Source organism: Nicotiana sylvestris, chromosome 7 (genome assembly GCF_000393655.2).
Source record: "Nicotiana sylvestris chromosome 7, ASM39365v2, whole genome shotgun sequence".
Lineage (NCBI taxonomy): Eukaryota > Viridiplantae > Streptophyta > Magnoliopsida > Solanales > Solanaceae > Nicotiana > Nicotiana sylvestris.
Window position 1 is genome coordinate 109,400,611 of NC_091063.1, and position 22,472 is coordinate 109,423,082.

General features: G+C 35.4%; 1 protein-coding gene across 1 annotated transcript; it reads right to left on the reverse strand.

The window, feature by feature from the left end:
* Positions 1-1,777: 1,777 nt before the first annotated feature.
* Positions 1,778-14,525, reverse strand: LOC104219339 (probable LRR receptor-like serine/threonine-protein kinase At1g06840). Its single transcript, XM_009770004.2, has 21 exons — positions 14,305-14,525; positions 13,971-14,150; positions 13,201-13,351; positions 11,624-11,695; positions 11,407-11,478; positions 10,730-10,873; positions 10,500-10,571; positions 9,753-9,824; positions 8,761-8,835; positions 7,750-7,818; positions 7,032-7,100; positions 6,824-6,895; positions 6,584-6,670; positions 6,323-6,391; positions 5,727-6,226; positions 5,075-5,236; positions 3,898-4,181; positions 3,482-3,533; positions 2,964-3,214; positions 2,618-2,752; positions 1,778-2,320 (listed from the first exon to the last, which is right to left on the reverse strand). Exons 2-21 carry the CDS (start codon positions 14,074-14,076, stop codon positions 1,976-1,978), a joined length of 2,859 nt encoding a protein of 952 aa, XP_009768306.1. The 5' UTR covers positions 14,077-14,150; positions 14,305-14,525; the 3' UTR covers positions 1,778-1,975.
* Between the last annotated feature and the right edge of the window lie 7,947 nt (positions 14,526-22,472).

Here is a 22,472-nt window from a genome sequence, read left to right on the forward strand (position 1 = left end):
CTAACTTCATCCGAATGACCTGAAATTTGCACACACGTCACAAATGACACAACTGACCTACTCCAATTTCCGAAATTCCATTCCAACCCCGATATCAAGATTTCCACTGCCGATCGGAAAACGCCAAATTTCTAAATTTCGCCAATTCAAGCGTATTTCTCCCGCGGACCTCCAAATTACATTCCGAACACGCTCCTAAGTCCAAAATCACCTAACGAAGCTATCCGAACCATCATGATTTCCATCCGAGACCTTCTACTCATAAGTCAACATCCGGTTGACTTTTCCAACTAAAGCTTCTACATAAGAAATTAAGCGTCTCATTCCACTCCACAACCACTCCGAACCCGAACCAACCAACACGATATGACGAAATGCAGCTGAACAATACATAAAGAAGAGCAAATGGGGAAAAACTCATAAAACGACCGGCCGGGACGTTACACTTGTGATAACATAATTGAACGACTTTCCTCCAAGAGCCATACCGATTGAGAAGGAGATAAAGTTGAAAACAACCGAGATCGGATCTCTCACGGAAATTGTGAGGCCCCAATGTGGTCATTACTGATGTCTTTCTTGTACCAAATAACTTGAACAGAAAAACAACATGTTATTCCCATTCAACCCACAACAAATTTTCGGAAGATTGAGAAAAACTCTTTCGCATTTTATATGTAAAAATCTTAGAGGAAAAGTCGTGTGTGTGCTTAAGGCTATGCTTTCTACCCATAAAATTTATTTTTTCCCCAAATTAAAGCTTACAAATAAGCTTTACATTTCAAAACTTTAGAGGAGGAGGAAAGAAAAAACAAAAAAACGAGGATTTTGAAGGAAAAATCCGCACAATGCTTTGTGGCAAGGAAAGATTCACATAAAAAATTGAACTACGTTTGCGAGAAACTGCAAATCCACGTTGCGTGGGAACGGGGGAGAAGGCACAAGAATCACGGGGGGAAGGTGGGGCGCGCAAGTAATAAATGTTACATTGGGGCAAATTGGGTCATTTTAAAATGGAGGAGCATTTTTGTCTTAAGTTTTTAAATGTTTTTGCTAAAATAATTACAGTGCGTACTGCCTTATTGTCAAAAGGTGAATGATCAGCGTCGATAAGAACTTTACCCTCCTAGACGATGTATTCATTTTTATTTTTCATGTTCGAATAGTTCCGTGAAAATAGCATGGGCTAACTAATTTTTGGACTGGTAATTAAAAATTAGTCAGTATTTGCAAAGTTATTAAAAAAATAGACACTATTTTATGCGAAACTAAAATCAGGACAAAAATATCCTAATTGAAACATGAAAAGTTCATGGGTTATGAAGCTCCTGCGTGTAAACTTCCATCATATTATATTGAAACTCCAACACATTATGAAATTCTAATGCATTATGCTAAAATCTCATATGTTAAAAATTCGAACTCCAATATATTATGCTAAAAAATTTCCAGATTTTTAATGGTGATTTTGTTCAAATTTTATTTTTACATGAAAAAGTTACTAAATATCGATTACTTTTGAAACTGTGGCTAGTTGTCTTTTAGTAGTTGTAAATCAGGCCATTTCTGATCTTCTCCCAATAGTTCCCCTCTTATTATTTGAACATCCATTACTCAAGACTATTCTCCCCTTTAACAATATAGCACAAGTAATTAGAAAGAATATTCACTTTTTTCAAATTCGGAAACAAGAACAACTACTATTACTCCCAGAAAAGGGGGTAAATAACATGTTGCTCAATCAATTGTACAAGGTCAAATCTTGTGACTGAGAACAGAAACAAAAAAGTGAGCAGACATCGATTTGACTTAACAAGTTCAAACAAGATACTCAAGAAAAAAAATCCTGCACATTAACTATGTTGGATGCTATATATAATTTTACAAGCATTGGCTAAGGGTTAGAAAAATACTACCATATGGTATGTAATATTTATAATGGACTGTACATAGGAGCAAGAGGCTGAAATATCTATCACCTAGGATGAATGGAAGGAACAACTCCACTGACAAGGTCACTACCGGACACATCAGCTGAAACATAAGGATATTTCATAGCTGAGGTTGAGGATGGAGTGCTGCTATCCTTTTCACTATCAGTGACCAGGGAATCTCTAATTATAGAGTCAGATTCGGGCATCATAAGCCGTATGTTTTCCAGTTCTCGAACCACTTCTGCCATTGATGGCCGAGCTTCTGTCTCTTCTTGGCAGCATTTGAGGGCCAGATTAATGAACTTTTCCACACATTCTGAAGGATAAGATCCCATCCGATCATCAATAACATTGAATATCATACCAGAACGATATGCAAGGTTGACCTGTTGATATGCAGTACAATATATCCATGAGATCATACAACAGGAATCAAATTATACGAAATGTAGTATGTTTTTTTGAATTAGTTATTTTCAGGAAGAGGCAAACATAGCCCGTTTGAAGGTGGAATCTGCACGAATAACCTTGAGATTATTCCTCAAATCCCCTATGTTTTAACACTTCCAAGACAATGTCTCCTGGTTTACTCCGGAGAATATGGAAATGTCTAGATGATGAACGAATTTAGACAGAATATATTTGTTAGCCTAATCGTGGACAGGCAAGCAGTAAGACAGTACCTCCCGAACAATGTTCTTGCCATGTGAAATTGGTTGCATTCCAGTGAGCAGCTCAAGGAATACAACACCAAGGCTGTAAACGTCACTCTTGTCTGTCAACTTATGAGTTAGGAAATACTCTGGGTCAAGGTATCCCTGCAGAGAACAGGCCTTAGAGTTACAAATTTGTCAGTTGGAGGAACTTTGTTTGTGTTAATTTTGTGCATACGGTAATTGGACAACCATCTGCTTACTTTCCTCTTACAGAATTCTCAAGTATATCGGAAGGTAGGATGACAAAAATAAACATCATATTAGGGGATGATTTTGCTTAAAGTATCTACTTTCTTGAACAATCAAAGCTCACCGGAGTGCCCTTAACAACTGTTGATACATGAGCAGGCAGAGTCCCTTCAAGATTTGGAACTGGAGCAAGCCGTGAAAGTCCAAAGTCAGCCACCTTGGCAATAAATTTAGCGTCTAGCAATATATTGCTTGCCTTGATATCTCGATGGAATATGGGAGGATCAGCCTCTGTGTGCAAGTAGAGTATGCCCTTAGCTGAACCCAGGGCAACTCTCAATCGCATAGCGAAACTTAGAGGTTCTTTACATTTACCTGTCACATCACAAGCTAACCCATTAAATCCAAGTTGATATGGTGAAAGACTTGATTTCTGCTAGTGCTTCCCCTCAAAGCAATCACCTAAGACTAAACAGTAGTAAGTTTGATTTACTAGTATCTTTATTGGAAGGGATTTTGGTGGGGTTGTTGGGGGCAAGGCCAGCAGTTGTTGATCAGTTTATCATTTGCATACTTATATGTATGAAAAGATTTGCACAAACAAATGGAGACAATAACAATGTGAATTATATAATTATTTACCAGATATGTGATCTCTCAGAGTACCATTAGGCATAAATTCGTATACCAGCATCTGCAGGTAAAGCACAACATTGCCAAAAGGTTACAAACAAGTATATAGAAAGAAGAAAAAGAAAAAAATCTATAATCAGTCAGAGGCAAAATAGTATTAGCCATCAGACCATTAAAATAGTCCAACAATTATTTGCTAGCTCAAAATCATTTCTTAAATCTGTATCCGTTTGTAAATATTTATATGTGCATGTGCTTGTAGGAGTCATTTTGAGGTGTAAGAAATATCATCTATTGCCTTTTCCCTTCCAGTGTAAAAACGAATTTTTTGGTTTTAATAAAGTCAGCATACTGCTCCAATTGATATTTGTTCATGATGGTAAGATATGTTAAACTTTGGATCAACGATTGAAGTAATAAAGTACCTGTTCACCTTCTTCACCACAGTATCCAAGCAAAGAGACAAGGTTTCTGTGATGTAGCCTAGATAGTAGTTCAATTTCTGTAAGAAACTCCTTTTGGCCCTGTAACGATCCCTCTAGAGCTCGTTTTATGGCTACAACTGTCCCATCAGTTAAAGTACCTTTATAAACTTTTCCATACCCTCCTTGTCCAACAAGGCTGGAGTTGTTAAAATTTTTGGTCGCCAGTGTCAATTCTTCAAAATTGAACTCCTTAACACCATCAATTTTGACAGAGATTTTTGACACTGCAAAACAAAAATGTGGGCGTATAACTTTAAGATGTTTGAGACAGTATACCATAATCTCCACCTTCATGGAATCAGAGTTGAGATTGGGATTTACATAATTTGCAGGCCTAAAAGCAATGTGTACTTTTCAACTGTGTACTAATGATATGCAAGATAAGATACACTAACAAGAGTTGATTATGCTGTCAATCGGTAAGCTCATGAACTAGGCTAACTTTCTAGATGAAAGAGAAGATCTTAGAGCCCCTTTGGATGGGCTTCTTTTAAGTGCTTTTAAGCCAAAATAGCTTTTAAGCCATTTTGTAGTGTTTGGATAAAGTAAAAAAGTATTTTTAAGCACTTGTTTTTAAGCTAAAATGAAAAAAACAAGCCAAAAGCTAGAATTCTTTACTTATGGCTTAAAAGCTATTTTGACTTAAAAGTCGCTTAAAATAAGCCCATCCAAACGGGTTCTTAGTCTTCAAGGATATTTGCAAATGAAAAACATAGCTGGATCTAACATCTCGTATTTCTTTGCAGAGATGACATGCTCATTATAATACTTTTTGAAATTTCAGTATATTTTCAACTGGAGACTGTATCTTATATGAACAAATCTAATTTAACATCACTGTATCTTCATCATTCTATATAGCATCTATAATTCAATGTCTCTTTCAGCTTCATGGTTAGTCTATCTTGGTTAAAAAATGTAATCCAAGTGGTAAAGACGTATGAGAATGTATTGTCTTCGATGACTTAAAATGCTAGTCACTGAAAGCACCACAACATAAAAGGTCCTAGATTAAAATGAAAAGAGAGAGGATATATAAAAGGTCCTAAATTAAAATGAAAAGAGAAAGGATGACTTAGAATACAAACTTCAAGATCAGTAACTGTAGTATACTCACATAGGTTTCGTTTTGAACCGGCACAGTGGTGCTTCTTCATATGCAATCTCAATATGACGAGTGATACAAATGCCGATATTGTGACTGCACCAGCAATTACACCTAGTATGATTCCTGCAAGAGCTCCCTTGCTAATACTAGATGATGAAGGAGGGGGGATGACTGCAAAAGAACAGTAAAACGTACTTATCACAAGGACACAAATAGCTAGACTTTGCCATTAAATGCTTCGATAAATATGATATCATGTCTATTGTTGCCTTCCATAATTGCATTAAGGATTGGTAAGCCACCCAAAGTATGGCCCAACAATTAAGTCATCAGCAAAGGAATATCATGCACAAGCAAAGGAGAAGTACAAGAAGAAGCAAGAGATAGACCGAAATATTCACTCATCAAAATAAGTTAATCACATTGACAAGTTATATATATCACGATCTTTTACTTACAAAGGCAAGAGAACAGATTCAGTCATGCTAAAGATTTCATAAAAGTTCACAAGTGAACGCCAGTTAAGAGTAAATCATAGAGAACAGAAATAAGAGATATATCTAGAGAAAGTAAAGCAATCAAGATGTGGAGGGTTTAATTTTCCTCTTTATTGACTACTCCTTGGACAACTATGATTTATTAAGGAAGGAGGCATACATACATTCTCTATAATCTGCAAGTAGGGTGAAATTGAGAAGTTCATAAGGTCCAAAAAAATCATTATCAGGAATCAGCCACCCAGTGAACATGCTCCGAAGTCTTAGGACCTCACTTTTATTGAACAAACGAGAGCTGCTGTTATCAACAAAGATGGGGAAAATCCTCAAGTACATCCTCACACGGGGACCAGCTTCCAGTGCAAATGTATTAAGGCGTAATTGAGATTGATTCAGCTTAAGACCAGACGTGATATACCACTCAAACCTATGCACGTATGATCGAAAATCATGAAACCCAGGACTCTTCAGCCTGTATCCTACAAGCAGAGGCAGAGCACAAAAGCAAGTAGGAAATGGCAGGGCATATTCATAGGGAGGAGGACACGCCAAAGGAGGACAATCAGTTTTGTTTGCCAATTGCAAGGTACCATCGACATCCCCATTGTAAGGTCCGCAAAAGTCTGATAGGGCAGAATTTGAACACAACGGATTTCCTTGAAGACTAGAAGAACAATAAGATGACAAGGTAAGATGTTGCATTTGTATCTTTAAACGAAGAGGAATTACTGAAGATGAAGATGATATGCCAAAAACAAACCTAATAGTGACATTTTGTGGGACAACCAAAGTTCCTGAGATATTCAAAAGCTTATTGCTCCGCAAATCCCTGCAGTAATGCAGCAGATTCATTTTAACTAGACTCGTACTGATCACAAACTATGGAGTTATTAAAGACTAGACATATAGGAAAAATTAAGAATTAGGATAGCAAAAAGGAACATGCTGTTATAGGAACAAATCTTTGGTTTCATGATAAATTTAGAAGCAAATGTGGATCTCTCCAAATCTCAATTCTTACAAGATAAGTGTCTCTGTTGCGTTGAGTGTCCTATTTTGCCAAATTATTGATGGAACAGAACCGCTTAATGAATTGTTTGCTAGTGACCTGACAACAGAATAAAATAATAAAGTAATTATATTAGATGGATATTTGTAGTGAGCTATTTACCCTGAATATAATAAAATAACGAAATAATTTAATAAAAAGCCTGCTTCTAGAGCAACAAACATGATAAAAAGCAGAGGAAATAATGCTCACAGTTTCTGCAAATGGGGAAGGCCTGAAAAGTTTGAAGGAATAGTTCCGTTGAGGTTGTTGTATGACAGATCACTGCCACAATCAGAAGAAATTGCTTCAGGAAATGAGAGATCAACAGTATCATGGACCCGACAATATCATTTAAGGAAGCAGTTGCCAGATAATCACTCATGATAGAGCTTACAGCAAAAATGAATCAAGCTCTTACATTGTTGTAATATTGTCACTAAGCTTTTCTGATGGAATGGGCCCACTTAGCTGGTTAAAGCTGAGATCTCTGAAATGCGAAATTAATTAATGAGAATATGCATGGTTGCAAATGCAAGTAATAACCAAAAAGGGTAATTACATTGGATATTGGTCTTAAGTGATGCCTCTCTTAGCCTAAAGCAAATGATCTGTGTTCACTCAAGTGAATCCTGATTATTAACATTGATTTCTCCATTAAAAGTGCATTGCAATGTAAAAGAGTGTACGAATGCCCTTATAGTTTGCACTAGGGGTGGGAAACGGGCCGGTTGGGTCGGATATGGGCAGGTCGAAATTGGGTAATTCAAAATGGATATAGTATCCGACCCGACCCATATTTAATACGGATAAAAAACGGGTTAACCAGCAGATAATATGGATATCCATATTTTCCATGGCTTCTTGAATATGATCACTTTTGGGAAAATTCATAGTCTCCTAAACTTGAGGAACCCCCAATTTGAGGCTTTACAAATGTAAAAGTTAAACCCATTAGTTATCCATTGGTTATCTATTTTCTAAGTAGATAATATGATTCTTATCCATATTTGACCCGTTTTTAAAAAGTTCATTATCCAACCATTTTTTAATGGATAATATGGGTGGATAACTGTTTTCTTTTTACCATTTTGCCACCACTAGTTTGCACAGACATAGAACCTGGAATATATTCTTACATGTAAGTAAGGTTCGGTATGTTGCCCAGATTTGGAAGTGGTCCCTGTAAGCTACAGTTCCTTAGACTCCTGGAAGAATGAAAAAGCGGAATCACTTCCAAGTTAATATAAGATCTCACCAAATAGTACTAATATCCATGCAATGTTTTTGCCACTTTCTTGAAACAAATGAGTTTTTCACTACTTTGAGAAAAATGAAGCATGAAAGAGTAAAATACTTGCTTAAAATCAGAAAGATGCAAAAATATAAGCTACTAAAACTGTCAACACATTCCGTGGTTCCAGAATCTCTAACTTAAAAGTTCTTACCTTGATATATTTAAGCTTTACAGAAAACAGGTGAATAAATTATCTCTTATAGTATTTGTTTCCTGTTACTTGTTAGTACTATTTGAGGTTAGGATGAAATAATCTTTTCTTCCACCTCTTTCATAGTTTTTTCATCCTGTTTCTTCGGCCCTTTTCTTTTTTCTTTTGATTGGTAACTTCAACGTTATTCCACTGGTTGCTTCAGATACTGGCTAGCTATTCCTTTGCTGCCAAATAGTAACAAGGTGAACCACCATTGGTGCAAACTTCATCAGGAAATCCTAATCAACTTTGAACCATTGTTCTAATGACACAATTAACTAGAAATTACAGGCTATATACTGCAATACTTCTATATTTTAAGATAATGTGCTTTATCATTCACTTTTGCGAGCAATTCTATAATACGTTAAATACGAGGTTTTACCACCAAAGAACTATTCTACAATCTACAAGTATATACCTGGATGCACCCAATGCAGTCTCAAAACCCATAGTAGATAAAAAAAGCTATGAAAATAGATGTTGATTGGAAATAGTTTAAATAGTCTTTCTTATTCACAGGAAGATTATGAAAGAGCTGGTGACACAAAACCTTTTGAAGTTATGGTTCATGAACCCACTGGACATAATAATCAGTTCTATCATCATGCCATACTTAAAATCATATTCAGCACAAAGAGGAGCTTTAAATGGACTTACAGTTTCAACAAACGTGACATATTCCCATATGAATCAGGTATCTGACTTCCATCAAAGTTGTTATTATCAAGCTGACTGCATTATAAGAGTAAAATCAAATATAAGTACATTCATGCTTGCAGAATAAAAGGAAGTTAGAACCGAAAGAATAAAATTTGAGACAGTAAAAGAAACTAGTCAGAAAGAATAGACGAGAACAGATATGTACATAGACATCTCCTACAAAAGATTAGTCCCATTTTATAAGCTGGATCCTTTTCATGTCAAATCTCCATTAGAAAAATATGGTCCCTGTTTATATCCATATCAGAATTAACATGCATATGTAACATGACATTTCATATCATATATTGATCTTATAGGTGATAACTATGCCCAGAAATTGATTCAACATCATACTCTTTCATTCATTATGCGCTCTCGTCTTTTATACCCGAAAGAAACAATTCTCAACTGTTTCCTTGATAAATAACAAGAACTTTTTCATCTTTAGAAAGTACCATAAAGTATTTTGATAGGCTGAAGGGACACTCTTCGCAGCAATGATAGTTCGTGATAGTGGCAACTCCCATGATTATTATTTCTATCGACTTTACCAAGTATTGCTTTACCAAAGATCGAAAAGATACATTTAAGATATCCTGTATTTATACTTCGAACATGCTTTAGATTAATATTTCAATCTCTATGTGTCAAGACTAGTCTTATGTGATGAGCGTGACACATCTTAATCATTAGCTACTTCAACAAACGGAGCCTGAAATAAGGATCTCTAGGTGTTTGAAAATTTCTAATTGTTGCAACTGCCTTCTCCCCTTTCTATATCTGCAACAGAATTTCAATTTATGTCACCTTTCCACAATCTCATGTAAGGAAAACCTCTTCCAAAATCAAGAGAAAAGTACTGCTGCACTAAAGTTATATCACCAATGAAAAGGCATCCTGATATCAGTAATCCAAATAGCACTATATACATAGCAAAGAAAGATTACAGTATGTGCAAATTTGGAATTTGAGCAAGCTCTGGCGGAAGGTAACCCGATAAGTTGTTATTATCAAGCAGCCTGGAAAATGAAGCAAAAAGGCAATAAGTCCTTTATAATACAAAACACACTCCTAAATAATATTCATCAAATTGAAAAGATAAAAAACACGAGAGAATTGCAAGGTACGGCTGCGTAGAATAGACCCAATGTGGTCAGGCCCTTCTCGTGACCCCGCGCATAGGATGTGCTTACTGCACCGGGCTACCATTTTATTAAATAGATCAAAACTACATACACTCTAACAAGTCATCTTTATCTATCTATCAAAAAAGTCACTTTTACATACAATGTTACTGTGCAATAATTGATATTAATGAGGCCTTTGTATCATCATAATCAAGGTATTTTCAAATGAACATTTTCTGGCTTATCTTTTTGGTCTCAATCTCATGTTGTATTTATCAAATGAATTTTGATTCAGTAAGAGTGGACGGGAGTTTTTTAATTCCTCAAATTGAAAGAGAGGGTGAGTTGCTTGCAAATAGTAAGAAGAGATAGATATAATCATCATTTAGTCCCCTCCTTTTCCTTGAACCAAACAAAGAGTAAGCCATGAGAGATAAAGGAATCCTATCAAAGAGTATCATTTATAAAAGCAACATTTCTAGTTAAGCCCCGAGAGACATCTTAATTTACACCACTTGAAGGACTTTTCAGGCATTAAAAACGTTAAAGAATCATAATGTCACTTACAAGTGAAGTAGCTTTGGAAGTTTAGATAGCTCAGGTGGAATTTGTCCACTTATCGAATTGTTATTCATGTGGCTGGACAGGAAAACAAAATCACATTATGGAAAGATATAAATCAGTAAATAAGAAAACGACAAATCTGATGACAGCGATGCAAGTAGCATCAAACGCCCGAAAAGCTGGTGTGGGGCTATAAGGAAGTTAGTAATCATTCATCTCAAGAAAACTCTTACAAATGTTCTGTTTTCTTCAAATTTGCAAATGATACAGGTAAGGGCCCTGATATATGATTTTGATCAATTTGTATCCTGTTCAAGTTGGGAAGATAACCAAGCTCTTCAGGCAAAGAACCGCTCAATTGATTTCCATTGAGAAGCCTGAAACCATAAAAGAAAAGCGAACGAATAAATAAATAAATAAATAAATAAATAAATAAGAACCAGAGAAAATTATTAGGTAGCAACATGTAATATTATTATGAATCAATATACGTGGGAATTGTCCCAATATCCATAGAAATTTGCTCATTCCTGTTGAAGACATAATTAAGTATATAGAATTGTGCTCTCTCTAACAGCTTAAGCTTTCAGAAGATATGGTCACACACTTCAACATGGTATAGAGCAGGTAGAGGTCCTGGGTTTTGAGTCTCACCGCCACCCAATAGCAAAAACAATTCCACGTGCTTGACTCATCAAAAAAAAAAAAAAAGCCCGCACGTGAAGGGGCGTGTTGAAGACATAATTAAGTAAATAGAAGTGTGTTCTCTCTAACTGCTAAGCTTTTAGATGAGGTGGTCATACACTTCAACTATTCCCTCATGTAGAACTTCTAGGAAAGAGTCAACTATATAAAGGAAGTCATAATTTCAGGAAAAAGCAGGGAATAGTAAGAAAGAGCTTTAACTTACAATAATTCAAGTGTTTTGATATTTCCTATCTCCTTTGGGATTGTCCCAGTAATTGCATTCCACATTACATCCCTTTTTAGTACAAATGGAAACAAAAAGTTAGCAGATAAATAAAGGACAGAAAGATAAACTACAATCTAAAGAAGCTATTATTGAAAACATTTTGCAAAGCAGAAACCTTCCAAAAGAGAAGCATTTGTTAAATATCCAAACTTACAATATTTTCATGTAAGATAAGCGACCAAGCTCCGATGACAATTTTCCTGACAGATTCATATCCAGTAATTGCCTGTTTAGAGGAGGAATTCAAGAACTTATGACATTGCATATTATTGAAACAGAGTCTACTGAGATGTCATCAATCTCCAGAATGATCGTCCATCCCTTGTTTCAAACAATATTAAAATGTTTACAAACATCATGACAACCAATGCATTTAAGGTAAAGAATTAAAACTTAAGACACTAAAATTTATGTGAGACAATCATCTTTCTATGCAGAAAAGATTTGTAAAATCACAAAGTATTCAAAGTCTGTGCTCCTTATAGACAACTAGGATCCTGTAAGGCAAGAGGGCTTCTTAATTTTAATCTTACCACTTCAGAGCTTCCTGGTCCAACTATTGAAAATTAGCTAGTACACGCATCGTCATTTGTCATTTTTATTAATTCATTTAGGATTGTAGAACTAGAAGGTGAACATTTGTGTGAGAGCGAAACCAGCTGCATGTCAGATGGTCTCTCTGTTGACAATAATCTATTTGTTATATTACCCCTCAGCAGAACTTTGATGTAATGATCTATTAATGCAATTATGCAAACCCCAGTGACCTCGTTGATGCGAATTATGAATGCTAGAAAATAGGTGCTTGATGACTTTGGACGTCCATGGTACACCGAGTAGATAACAAAGACAATTGGGAGGATATGCAGGCTCTCTGGTTTAGATCCTTGAAAATGTGTGATATGAGATAGTGGGATGCTCAATAGGTTTTCAATAGTGCCATAATTTCAACTTTCAGCTGTGTGAATAAGAGTCTGAAGCAATTTCCAAAGTCTCCTCTTGGGACCCAAGTGTGAATTTGAGACATTACATGATGGCTTCGCTTTCTTTCAATCATTACTTTCATTTTGCTGAAACAATTTCAAATCTCCAGTTCAGTTCAGATGCTTTGTCTTTACTTATATTTGTAGAATACATAATAGAACTAAAAAAGTATGCCACCTATTTGTTGAGACAAACTGGAATAGACTTATTAAGCAAGATTTACAGTGACGATATTGATCCAACAGGTCATGAATATTTGGATCAAGTCCAGTGACAATTCTCAACTCATATCCTGCAGAACTAGGTGTCGCTTCCTAACTCTCTATGAGAAGCTTCACACCTGCTTTAATTAAAGCTCGCCCCTCCTTTCTCTAATTCGCCTCCTTTGCATTATTCTAATTGAGTCTATGGCAAAGTGGTTTATATGCTTACATCGCCTACTTTACCAAAGGGAGTGAACTTCTTTCACTGTGAGGTAGCAACTAGCAACCGGAGAAACGGGGAGATTCAACTAACATCCCCCAATCCAATAACAGATTTGGAAGCAAGTAATAAAAGCAAAACGGCATAAATTCAGAAGAATAAACAACGTGATATACATATTGAGAACCAACTCAGAGAAACCATAATTATTCTGCAGCAATTCATAGATTTAGTACTGTGTTGGAGAAGTTAAGCACATTGACAACATCCATACTTATGATGCAGACGCAAGAGGTAGTCTCAAGTATGATAGGAAGGTCTTACAGTTCTCGAACATGAAAGTAACCGTCATTTTTTGTTTCATTGTAGCACAAAATTCCAGTCCAATTTGACCTACATGGATCTCCTCTCCTCCAGTTACTGAGATTCCCATTTGGATCAACCAAACTTTTCTTGATGGCACGTAATGCTTTTACTGCACACATAAATTCAAGAGTTACCACGCTTCTCATGTCAAAAGTAAGAAGAACTACAGCATTACAGAAACACCTGCACTTGGACGGGTAACAGGCATGCAGGGGTGCAAATTCTGATAGCCGTTTTATAGTTCAGTTATATTCCTCTTTTCACCATTGAAGCTGTTCAGAACCCCCGTGCACTCACCCCCACCATCAGATATATAGCAGAAAGACAAAAGAAAAATTCCTCCACAAGAAAATATTGAAAACAAATAAATTCAGTACATCAACAATTTCTTCCTTATAGCTGCTTTAACAAGTTACTAGACATTGGACAATCTATACAACAACAACTACGCCTTAAACAAGTTAGGATCGGCTTATATGAATCCTCACCGGCCATGTTACTTCATTAAAATCATCTCATGCAAATATAAATAAAAAGTCCACTACAGTTAGTTTTGTGCAACAGCCAGAGATGTTAATGAGCCTCTTACATCATCAAATTATGTTAATCAAACTATTAATAAATCTCAGAGTTTATAAATTATGTACTATAAGAGAACCTTAAATGGGCAGTCAAGTAAGGATGTAGAAATAAAGATGATCAAAAAAGGAAAAGATTAAAAAGGTTACCTTCATCTGGATGAGTAACTTGGCTATCTGCCCCTGTAAACAGCAAAGACCAGCTCACCCATAGAATCAAACTGATCCCAATAAGGGAAAGCTTATAACCAGACATCACAAATATCCCAAGATTGTCAAACAGCTCTCACATCCAGAAATTAAAAGGCTATAATTTCAGCCCCTTTTCCCCTGATATAGTCAAAAAAAGCAATACAAAAATAAACTCCTATCTTAGCCAAGTATTAGAAACAAATTATAAAAACTAAAGAAACATCATTATCACCAAAGGTAAGCCCAAAAAAAAGGAAAAGAGACAAAACCTTTGAATTGCATTAATACTTACAGCGATTGTGTTGTAAGTAGAGAAATAACGAGGAAAATGGGTGTTGGTAAAGACAAGGAACCGAAAAAGAAAGACATTGGCAAAATGCTGACTTGGTCGCCAATGGAGGTGCTGTAGCTGGTAGATAAAAGAAGCATGATGGAATGGCTGATGAGAGCAGCAGCCAACCCCCATTAATCAAATACTATTAATTTCTTTACTGCTGTTTTTAAAATATTGAAAGCCTCCTTTTGCTTCAACTAATTCAGTGTTCAGCTGCTATATTGACTTTTGAAGGGAGTGGGGTTGAGGGGTAGGTGTTGTGCAGCAATCATATGTATGCCAACAAAACAAGAGAGAGATTGCCTAGAGGCAAATAATATTTATATAAAATTTATTTCATTTGTAAAATAAGTATAGATAAATTTTTACGAATTTTAAATAAAAATAATAACTTCAACACGCTATCATATTTTATCACTCGCTAATAGTATAAAATTTACTTTTACAGTAAAAGGGTCCGGGGAAGGTTCCCTATGCGGGGCTCCGGTAAAGAGCCGGACCACAAAGTATGTTGTATGCAGTCTTACCCTACACTTTTTGTATTTTTACAAGATCTTAAACCCGTGACCTCCTGGTCACATGACAACAACTTTACCAATTACGCCAATGCTTCCGATCTAAATATACTTTTACAGTATATATATATATATATATATATATATATATGAACTAATACATCAGTTGAGTCAAAAGGGTATCTTGGATGCCCCGGCAGTTCACACTAGAAACTCTGCAGCAGCATATTGAACATATTTAGGAAAACCAAAATTGCATTTGGAGTTAACTTTAGTACTCCTCTTTTGACAAGTTCAAATTACTTACAAATTTGTTTGTGTGGAAAAGATTGTACTGTAAGCGTTTGTTTTTTTTCTCTCCTTTTTCTAGTCTTTCAGAAAAGTTGGCATATAAAAGCTTTTGGGAACAAATTAAGCAAAACCATTCAAAGACAACAACTATCTAAACACATTTTTATTTTTCAGTCACTTTCTTTAGAAACTTCTCCACAAAATTTTTTCAAAGTCGTCTAAAGGCCAGACATGTGTAATTCGCTTTAAGGATGTTTATAAGGGGAAAAAAAAATCTTTACATAGTTAATCCAATGTTTGGGTTCAAACATAAAGTGTTGCATTGTTAGGGCAAACACAGCAGACTAAACAACGAATAGTTTCCTGTACAAACATATGCATAATAATACATTGTTTAGTTTGCATAAAGCTTACTAATACAGTCAACTCTATCTATAAGAGCCTCGTTTGATTCGATATTTTTTTTATTTTTATGGTGATTGGTTATTATACACTTATAACATCATTTGATGTTTAAATATTTTTTGGCTATTATAAATAAAAATTATCCAAAAATCAATTATTTCTTCCTTTTTAATGTTACATACTAGTTCCTCGGCACGTGCGTTGCACGTGTATGCCGAATCAAGTAATAGTACGATTTATAAGATAAAACTAATATTCTTAAAATAAAATTTTAAGTAATAATTATACATTAAAAATAAAGTACCAGTTTTATCAATAAAAAATCACCTATGAAGATAAACAATCAAAATTTACTTAGATAAATGCAAGCATTGGAAGTTTGTTAAAACACAAACACCAAACTTTGCAACAGACGATTAACTTAAAGCCAAATAATAACTCCATCACCGAGTAAAACCTACTCATATAGAAGATGTTGGCTAAAGGAGCCAATATTTTTTTAAAAAAAATAATGTCAAATATTTCGCGGCAAAATGATCCATCGTCCAAGTCCTCATACTAAACAATAATATTTCACTTAATTATAGCCTTAGTTTGACAGGTTACGGAGCTAAAAAAATAAAGAACACTTTTAAAATTTGTGGTCCTAAACTAAAGATGGACGTAATGTATCAAAATGCCCTTAAATTATGTGATTTTAAATATGCCATGTAGAATGTCGACTCGGAGCTAAAGAATTAGGAAATAAAGAGGCATTTTTTAAAAATAAATTTAAAAAATAAGACACATACATTAAAACATAAAAGTATTAATTTTTTATCTTCCCTTTTATCTGTTATTTCTTCACTAAGTACACGTTACATTTGCGCGTTGTGCTATCTACCACTTTTCGACTTAGAATACACTCCTATTTATATCAAGTCTAAATACAATATCATATAAGGGTAACAAATCAGATTGCAAACAACACCTACAGTTACTTGATTTTTTAAAATAAATATTTCTCACAAGATATTTTATTAAAATATTTTTCTCCATACAAAACTCACAAAGCTAAGGATATTTTAATATTGTGAAAAATGAGTTAAGAATCAGTAATTAATAAATCAGAAGGACTAAGCACCATCGCATACACCTACAATATTTAACTTATCAAAATGTTTGGAGTATCTAGTTATCTTTTTAAAGATGCATAGATCAATAAAGTTAGACCATTCCTTCTAACCTATAACGAAGAATGAATCTGACTTCATAGCAGATAAGGTAATACATACTCTTATTTTCCCATTGTTGTCAACTAATAAATAGGTCATCTGCTAAGAGAATCCTTTTGAAACATAAAATGCTATCAAATGGAATCCATGAATATCATACTTTTTCAAATTCTAACTCCATCATTTTAGTCAAATAGGCTACCATATCTTCCATATATATATAGTTCATGCTTGCCATTAATTTTGAAGTTTGAATGTTGGGATTGGCCACAGTTTAAACTTAGGACGGGGGCGGATCTAGAGTACAAGGATTGGGTTCATCGGAACCCAGTACGTAGCTTTTGTTTATACCTTGTATATGTACTAAGAAATTCATTAAATATCTGTAAATATCATATTGTGAACCCATAAACTATTGTATATTAAGTTAAGATCGTTGTAGGAACTCATTAACTTTAAATCTTGGATCCGCCTCTGATTTAGGGCACTTAGAAAATATACTCCAGTAAAGTATTAATTTTTGTATGTTACATAAAGTTAGCTAAATGGATCAACATTTGTGTTAATGCCTATGAATTAGTGAGTGTTTTAAATTTATTGTTGAACTACAATAAAATAAATCCCAAAATGGCTTATGTAATAGGAAGATTTGCATACAAGGATGATTTGTCCATCATTTTCTCCGACAAGTAAAGAACATTGACGCCCACTTTGTGCATTTTGACTCAAAATTGATTATTATAACCCCTGACAAATTCGAATATACAACCTTTTTCCCTTTTTTCTTTTAACTTGTTATATCACTTTGTAACGTGTGATAATTTTGATTCAATTTTCAGGAAATCATTAAAAGTTTTTCACCGTTACATGATAACAAGCTTGAAGCATTGATCCATATCCCATGAATTTAAAATCAAATGGAAAGCAGATCTTGAAAAAACTCCAAATCTCCTTCTTTTGGAAATCCAAAGACATGATCTTCATGCAAACCATGAAATGACTCTTTTGTTTTCCTGCACCGACTCTATTGCAGAGTGAAAACAAGAATAGGAGAGTCACTTAGTAATATTCATCTCTTGGACTTTGTGTAAAACAACACTTTTTATGTTATATATCATAATAGAATTCTTCTATACGCCCATATCATGAAGGTTCATTTGGGTACATGACAACACATAGAAGATTGTGGTCGATACAGAAGGTTTTTTTTAAAAAATTTTTTTTGGTGACTTCTGAAATGCAAGTTGTTGGGTAAGAAAATAGTGTAGAAAATAATGTTCATGAGAATTATCGAGTGGTTGTGTCTGTTGGTGAAGAATTATGGAAGGGTGGGTTTTTTTTAATAATAGTAGTGGAGTATTATTAAATTTTAGAGGGGTATTAAAGTAATTCAACTTTTTAGTTTAGGGCTTCCCACTTTTATAATAATATAGATAAAAGATAAGAAAACTATTCAAATTTAAAATCTCAAAAGATATGCATATTTCACTAGTTAAATATTGAAGAAAGCTAATACATTATTAATAAATTTATACCTAAAAGTATAAAGTTTTAAACTCTAAGGCGGACATTTTAAAGCAACCTAATTTTCAAAATTGATGGAAGAACTTTGTAATTGTAGCTTGTTTCATATATTTCATTCTCTTTCTAACAATATTCGTTTGAATTGGCGAAGATTCGTATCCAAATATTCAGCAAAAAGGTATCCAATAGTTTTTCCTTGAAAACAATCTAAGAGCTTAACAATTAAATTTTCTCTCTAAATATTTTTTGAAATTTTTCCAATAAAAAAATGTCATGTGCAAATCTTCAAATCTTATATCTTATGCAAGATAGAAACTTTATTTAATATGAAAAATTGTGTGCATATTTCTAGAATTATTATTAGTACTCTTAAAGATTTTATATGATTGTTATAGAGGGATAATTTTACAAAGAGTGTCCTGTTATAAATATAATTATTACTGTTATAGGTAAAAAGTTGTTATAGAGAGGTAAAATATAACTTAAAAAACCGGTTCTTAGGATGTAACGACCCGACCAGTCATTTTGCTTTCTAGATCCTCGTTTCCCTAATTAAGAATTTACATATGTGTTTTTACCGTTTTAAGACCTGCGGGTATAGTTGGTTTGATTTTGGAAGGGTTCAGGTTGAATTCGGAACACATAGTTCCTTAAAAGTGGCCTAGATGGCCAAGTTCAACATGAGTCAATATTTTGAGTAAACGACCTTGGAATAGGGATTTGATGGTTTCAATAGGTCCGTACGATGATTTTAGACTGGGACATATTCGGCACTTAATATTAAAAGTTGGCGCATTGAAGGTTTTCAAGTTCTTTAAATTTGGTTTAAAGTAGGCTTTGATGTTATTAATATTCGTTTGGGATTCCGAGCCTAGGAATAGGTTTGTATAGTGATTTATGACTTGTATGCAAAATTTGCGTCATTTCGAGTTATCTAAGTATGATTCGTCGCGTTCAGAGCTAGTTGAAGAAGTTTAAAGTTCATAGGTTGATAAATTTGGTTTTGGGGTACGATTCTTAGTTCCGATGTTGTTTTGTATGTTCAGAGATTTCGAGTAGGTCCATATTATATTTATGGACTTGTTGGTGCATTTGGGCATGGTCTCGGTTGACTCGGGTGTGTTTCCAACCACCCGGAGCTAAGTTTAAAATTGCAGATTTTGCTGGTTCCAGTTTCCTTCTTTGCGAACATGGTGGTTCTCTCGCGTTCGCGGTGAAGGATTTGGGGAAGTGGTGATTTGTTCTTCGCATTCAGGAGGTCGCGTTCGCGAAGGTTTGGGACCTAATACCTTCGTATTCGTGTGGCCTCTCTCGCATTCGCATAGAAGAACGAGCCTGGGAAGGGTCAACTGTAATTACCCTTCGCATTCGCGAAGGGCTGACCGCATCCGTGAAGCTCAAGCTGGGCAAGCCTTCACGATCGCGAGTCTCCCCTCGTGTTCGCTTATCGTAGTTTCTGGTCCTAGGAAAGTTTTGCCTTCGCGATCACGAGGCTGCTTCCATGATCGCGAAGAAGGGACGCCTGGGCAATGTTTTAATTTAAAAATGTGACTTAGGCCATTTCTTTCATTTCATACATCTCTTGGCCGATTTTGGAGTTTTTTAGAGAGAGATTTTCATCTGGCATCTTGAGGTAAGTATTTTCTACACAATGTGAGTTAATACATAGATTATGGGTAAATTGTAACATAGAAATTATAGGAATTTTAGGATTTTATTGAAAAATCTAGATTTTGGTAAATATGGGATTAAACCACGAAAATGATTATGAAACTGAATAGAAATTATATATTTGTGTTTGTGAGGTTATGGATAATATTTATTTATAAAAATTTCTGGAATCCGGGCACGTGGCACGGGGGTGAATTTTATGAACCTTCCAAATTGAGTTGGAAAATTAGTCTAATATTTAAATTATGAACTTTTTAGCATATATTGATTAGTTTATACGTCTTTTGATTAGTTTTGGATTACTCAACATCGTTTGAGGAGTTCTAGTGAGGTTAAAAAGCTGGATAGTTAACTTGGAAGCGAGGTAAGTCTCTTGCCTAACCTTGTAACAAAGAATTTATCCCCTTATATGTGTTAATTATTGTGTGCTACTTGTTGTGGGGAGCTATGTACGCACGAAATGATGAGAGTTTGTGTGTAGCTATATTTATGTTATGTCCGGGTAGGCTTAGATTCACATCATACCTTAATTTTGCTATTTATATTTATCATGTGTATTTGATTTCCTTAATTATGATTGAGATTGAAGTTAGAATAAAAATTTGATTTAGCCTCTTACTTTGAAAAATTGGAAAATATTTGATGAACTATAGATTCGTGTCTTCTCGACTCGCATGTACTTCCACGAGCAAGGTAATTTCTCTACTCTTATGGGATAAAACAATTCGTCTCGGTAGTGTTGTAAATTACTCTTATGGGATCTGGTCGTTCCCTTTGACAATACTGAGTATCACTGTTCCTATGAGATCGGGTCGATCGCCTCGGTAGACTCGTGCTTAATACTTGAGATTGGATTTGGTTTTGGTAATAGTTGAGTTAGCACCTTCGAGGCCGATTATGACATTTTAGTGAGTTGATATAGATTCATGTTGGAAATTTTATATTAATGTTTTATCTATTTCGTCGTTACTTGTTGTACATCCTCCATGTCTATTTTATGCATTTTATTACTGTTTGACCACTAGTAAGTGTCATGTCAACCCCTTGTCACTACTTCTTCGAGGTTAGACTGGATACTTACTGGGTAAGTATTATTTTACATATTCACGCTGAACTTCTGCACTGAATGTGTAGGTACTGAGACAAGTACTACTAGTGGTCACACGGGTGCGTAGCCTCACTTCTACGGAGACTTAGTGGTGAGCTACTTGCCTTATTTCTATCTGCAACACTAGAGTCTCCCTCTACCTTGTTTACTGTTTCTGTCTATTTTACTTTGGACAGTAGTCGTAGAAGTTTTGTATTTTCCCTAGATTGCTCATGTACTTGTGGTACCGTGTTTTGCGGACTTCTAGTGTTTATGCACTATTTTACTTATTATTACCATCACCGTAGCTTATGTATTATTCACTCTTGATACTTTTTAAAAATAAGTATGTACGCTTGCATGAGATTTCACTTTTATTTGGTGTATTTAAGGAAACTTTTGTTTTTAAAAGTTAAAAAGGAATAATTAAATTGGAGGTTCACGTATGGGCTTGCCTAACGACGGCGTTAGGAGCCATCGCGACCGATTATAGGATTTTGGATCGTGACAGCTTGGTACCAGAGCTTTAGTTTCATACAAGTCTCACAAGTCATGAGCATACCTATTAGAGTCTTGCAGATCGATGCGGAGACGTCTGTACTTATCTTCAAGAGGTTATAGGGTGTTTGGAAACCTCTCTTTCTTCATCTCCTATCGTGCAGTTGATATTTTGCTAAGTATCTTTCTATTATTCTCTCATAGATTGTGAGAACGCACGTGATAGATGTACCCGACGATAGAGGAGTTGCTCCCCCATTGCTAGAGGCCGGGGGATGGCTCCAACTCCTATTAGAGGACGAGGGAGTCCTAGAGTTGCTCCCATTGTACCACTAGTGGATCTAGGGCATGCTGCTGCCATTTATCAGACATAGGTATGATGCTGGCGGGGTCTAGCCAGTTGTAGCGGTTGTGCTAGAGCCTAGACCGGACACGTCCATTGAGCAGCACAAATAGTTGGATAGATCGACTAGGATTGGTCCTCCTGTATTTGGGGGTGAGCGGTCAAAGGACCCACATGATTTCATTGACCGATGCAAGGAGAGGCCACGTAACATAGGGATATTGGAGTCCAACGGGGTGGACTTCACCACATTTCAGGGCAAGGCCCGCAGATGATGGCAGGATTACCTTCATAGTAAGCCAGTTAGTTCACCTCCCTTGACTTAGGATACGTTTACGCATAGGTTCTTGGAGAAGTACATACCACCTTCAAAGAGAGAGGAGCTTCAGGGTTAGTTCGAGCGGCCCCGTCAGGTTCATATATCGGTGACCGACTATGAGGTAAGATTCACTGACTTTTCTTGCAATACAACTATTATACTCCCCATGGATGTAGAGAGGATACGAAGGTTTATTGCAGGTCTGCACCCTAAAATTCAGGTTTTTATGGCCCGTGAGGTAGAGATGGAGACTTCCTTT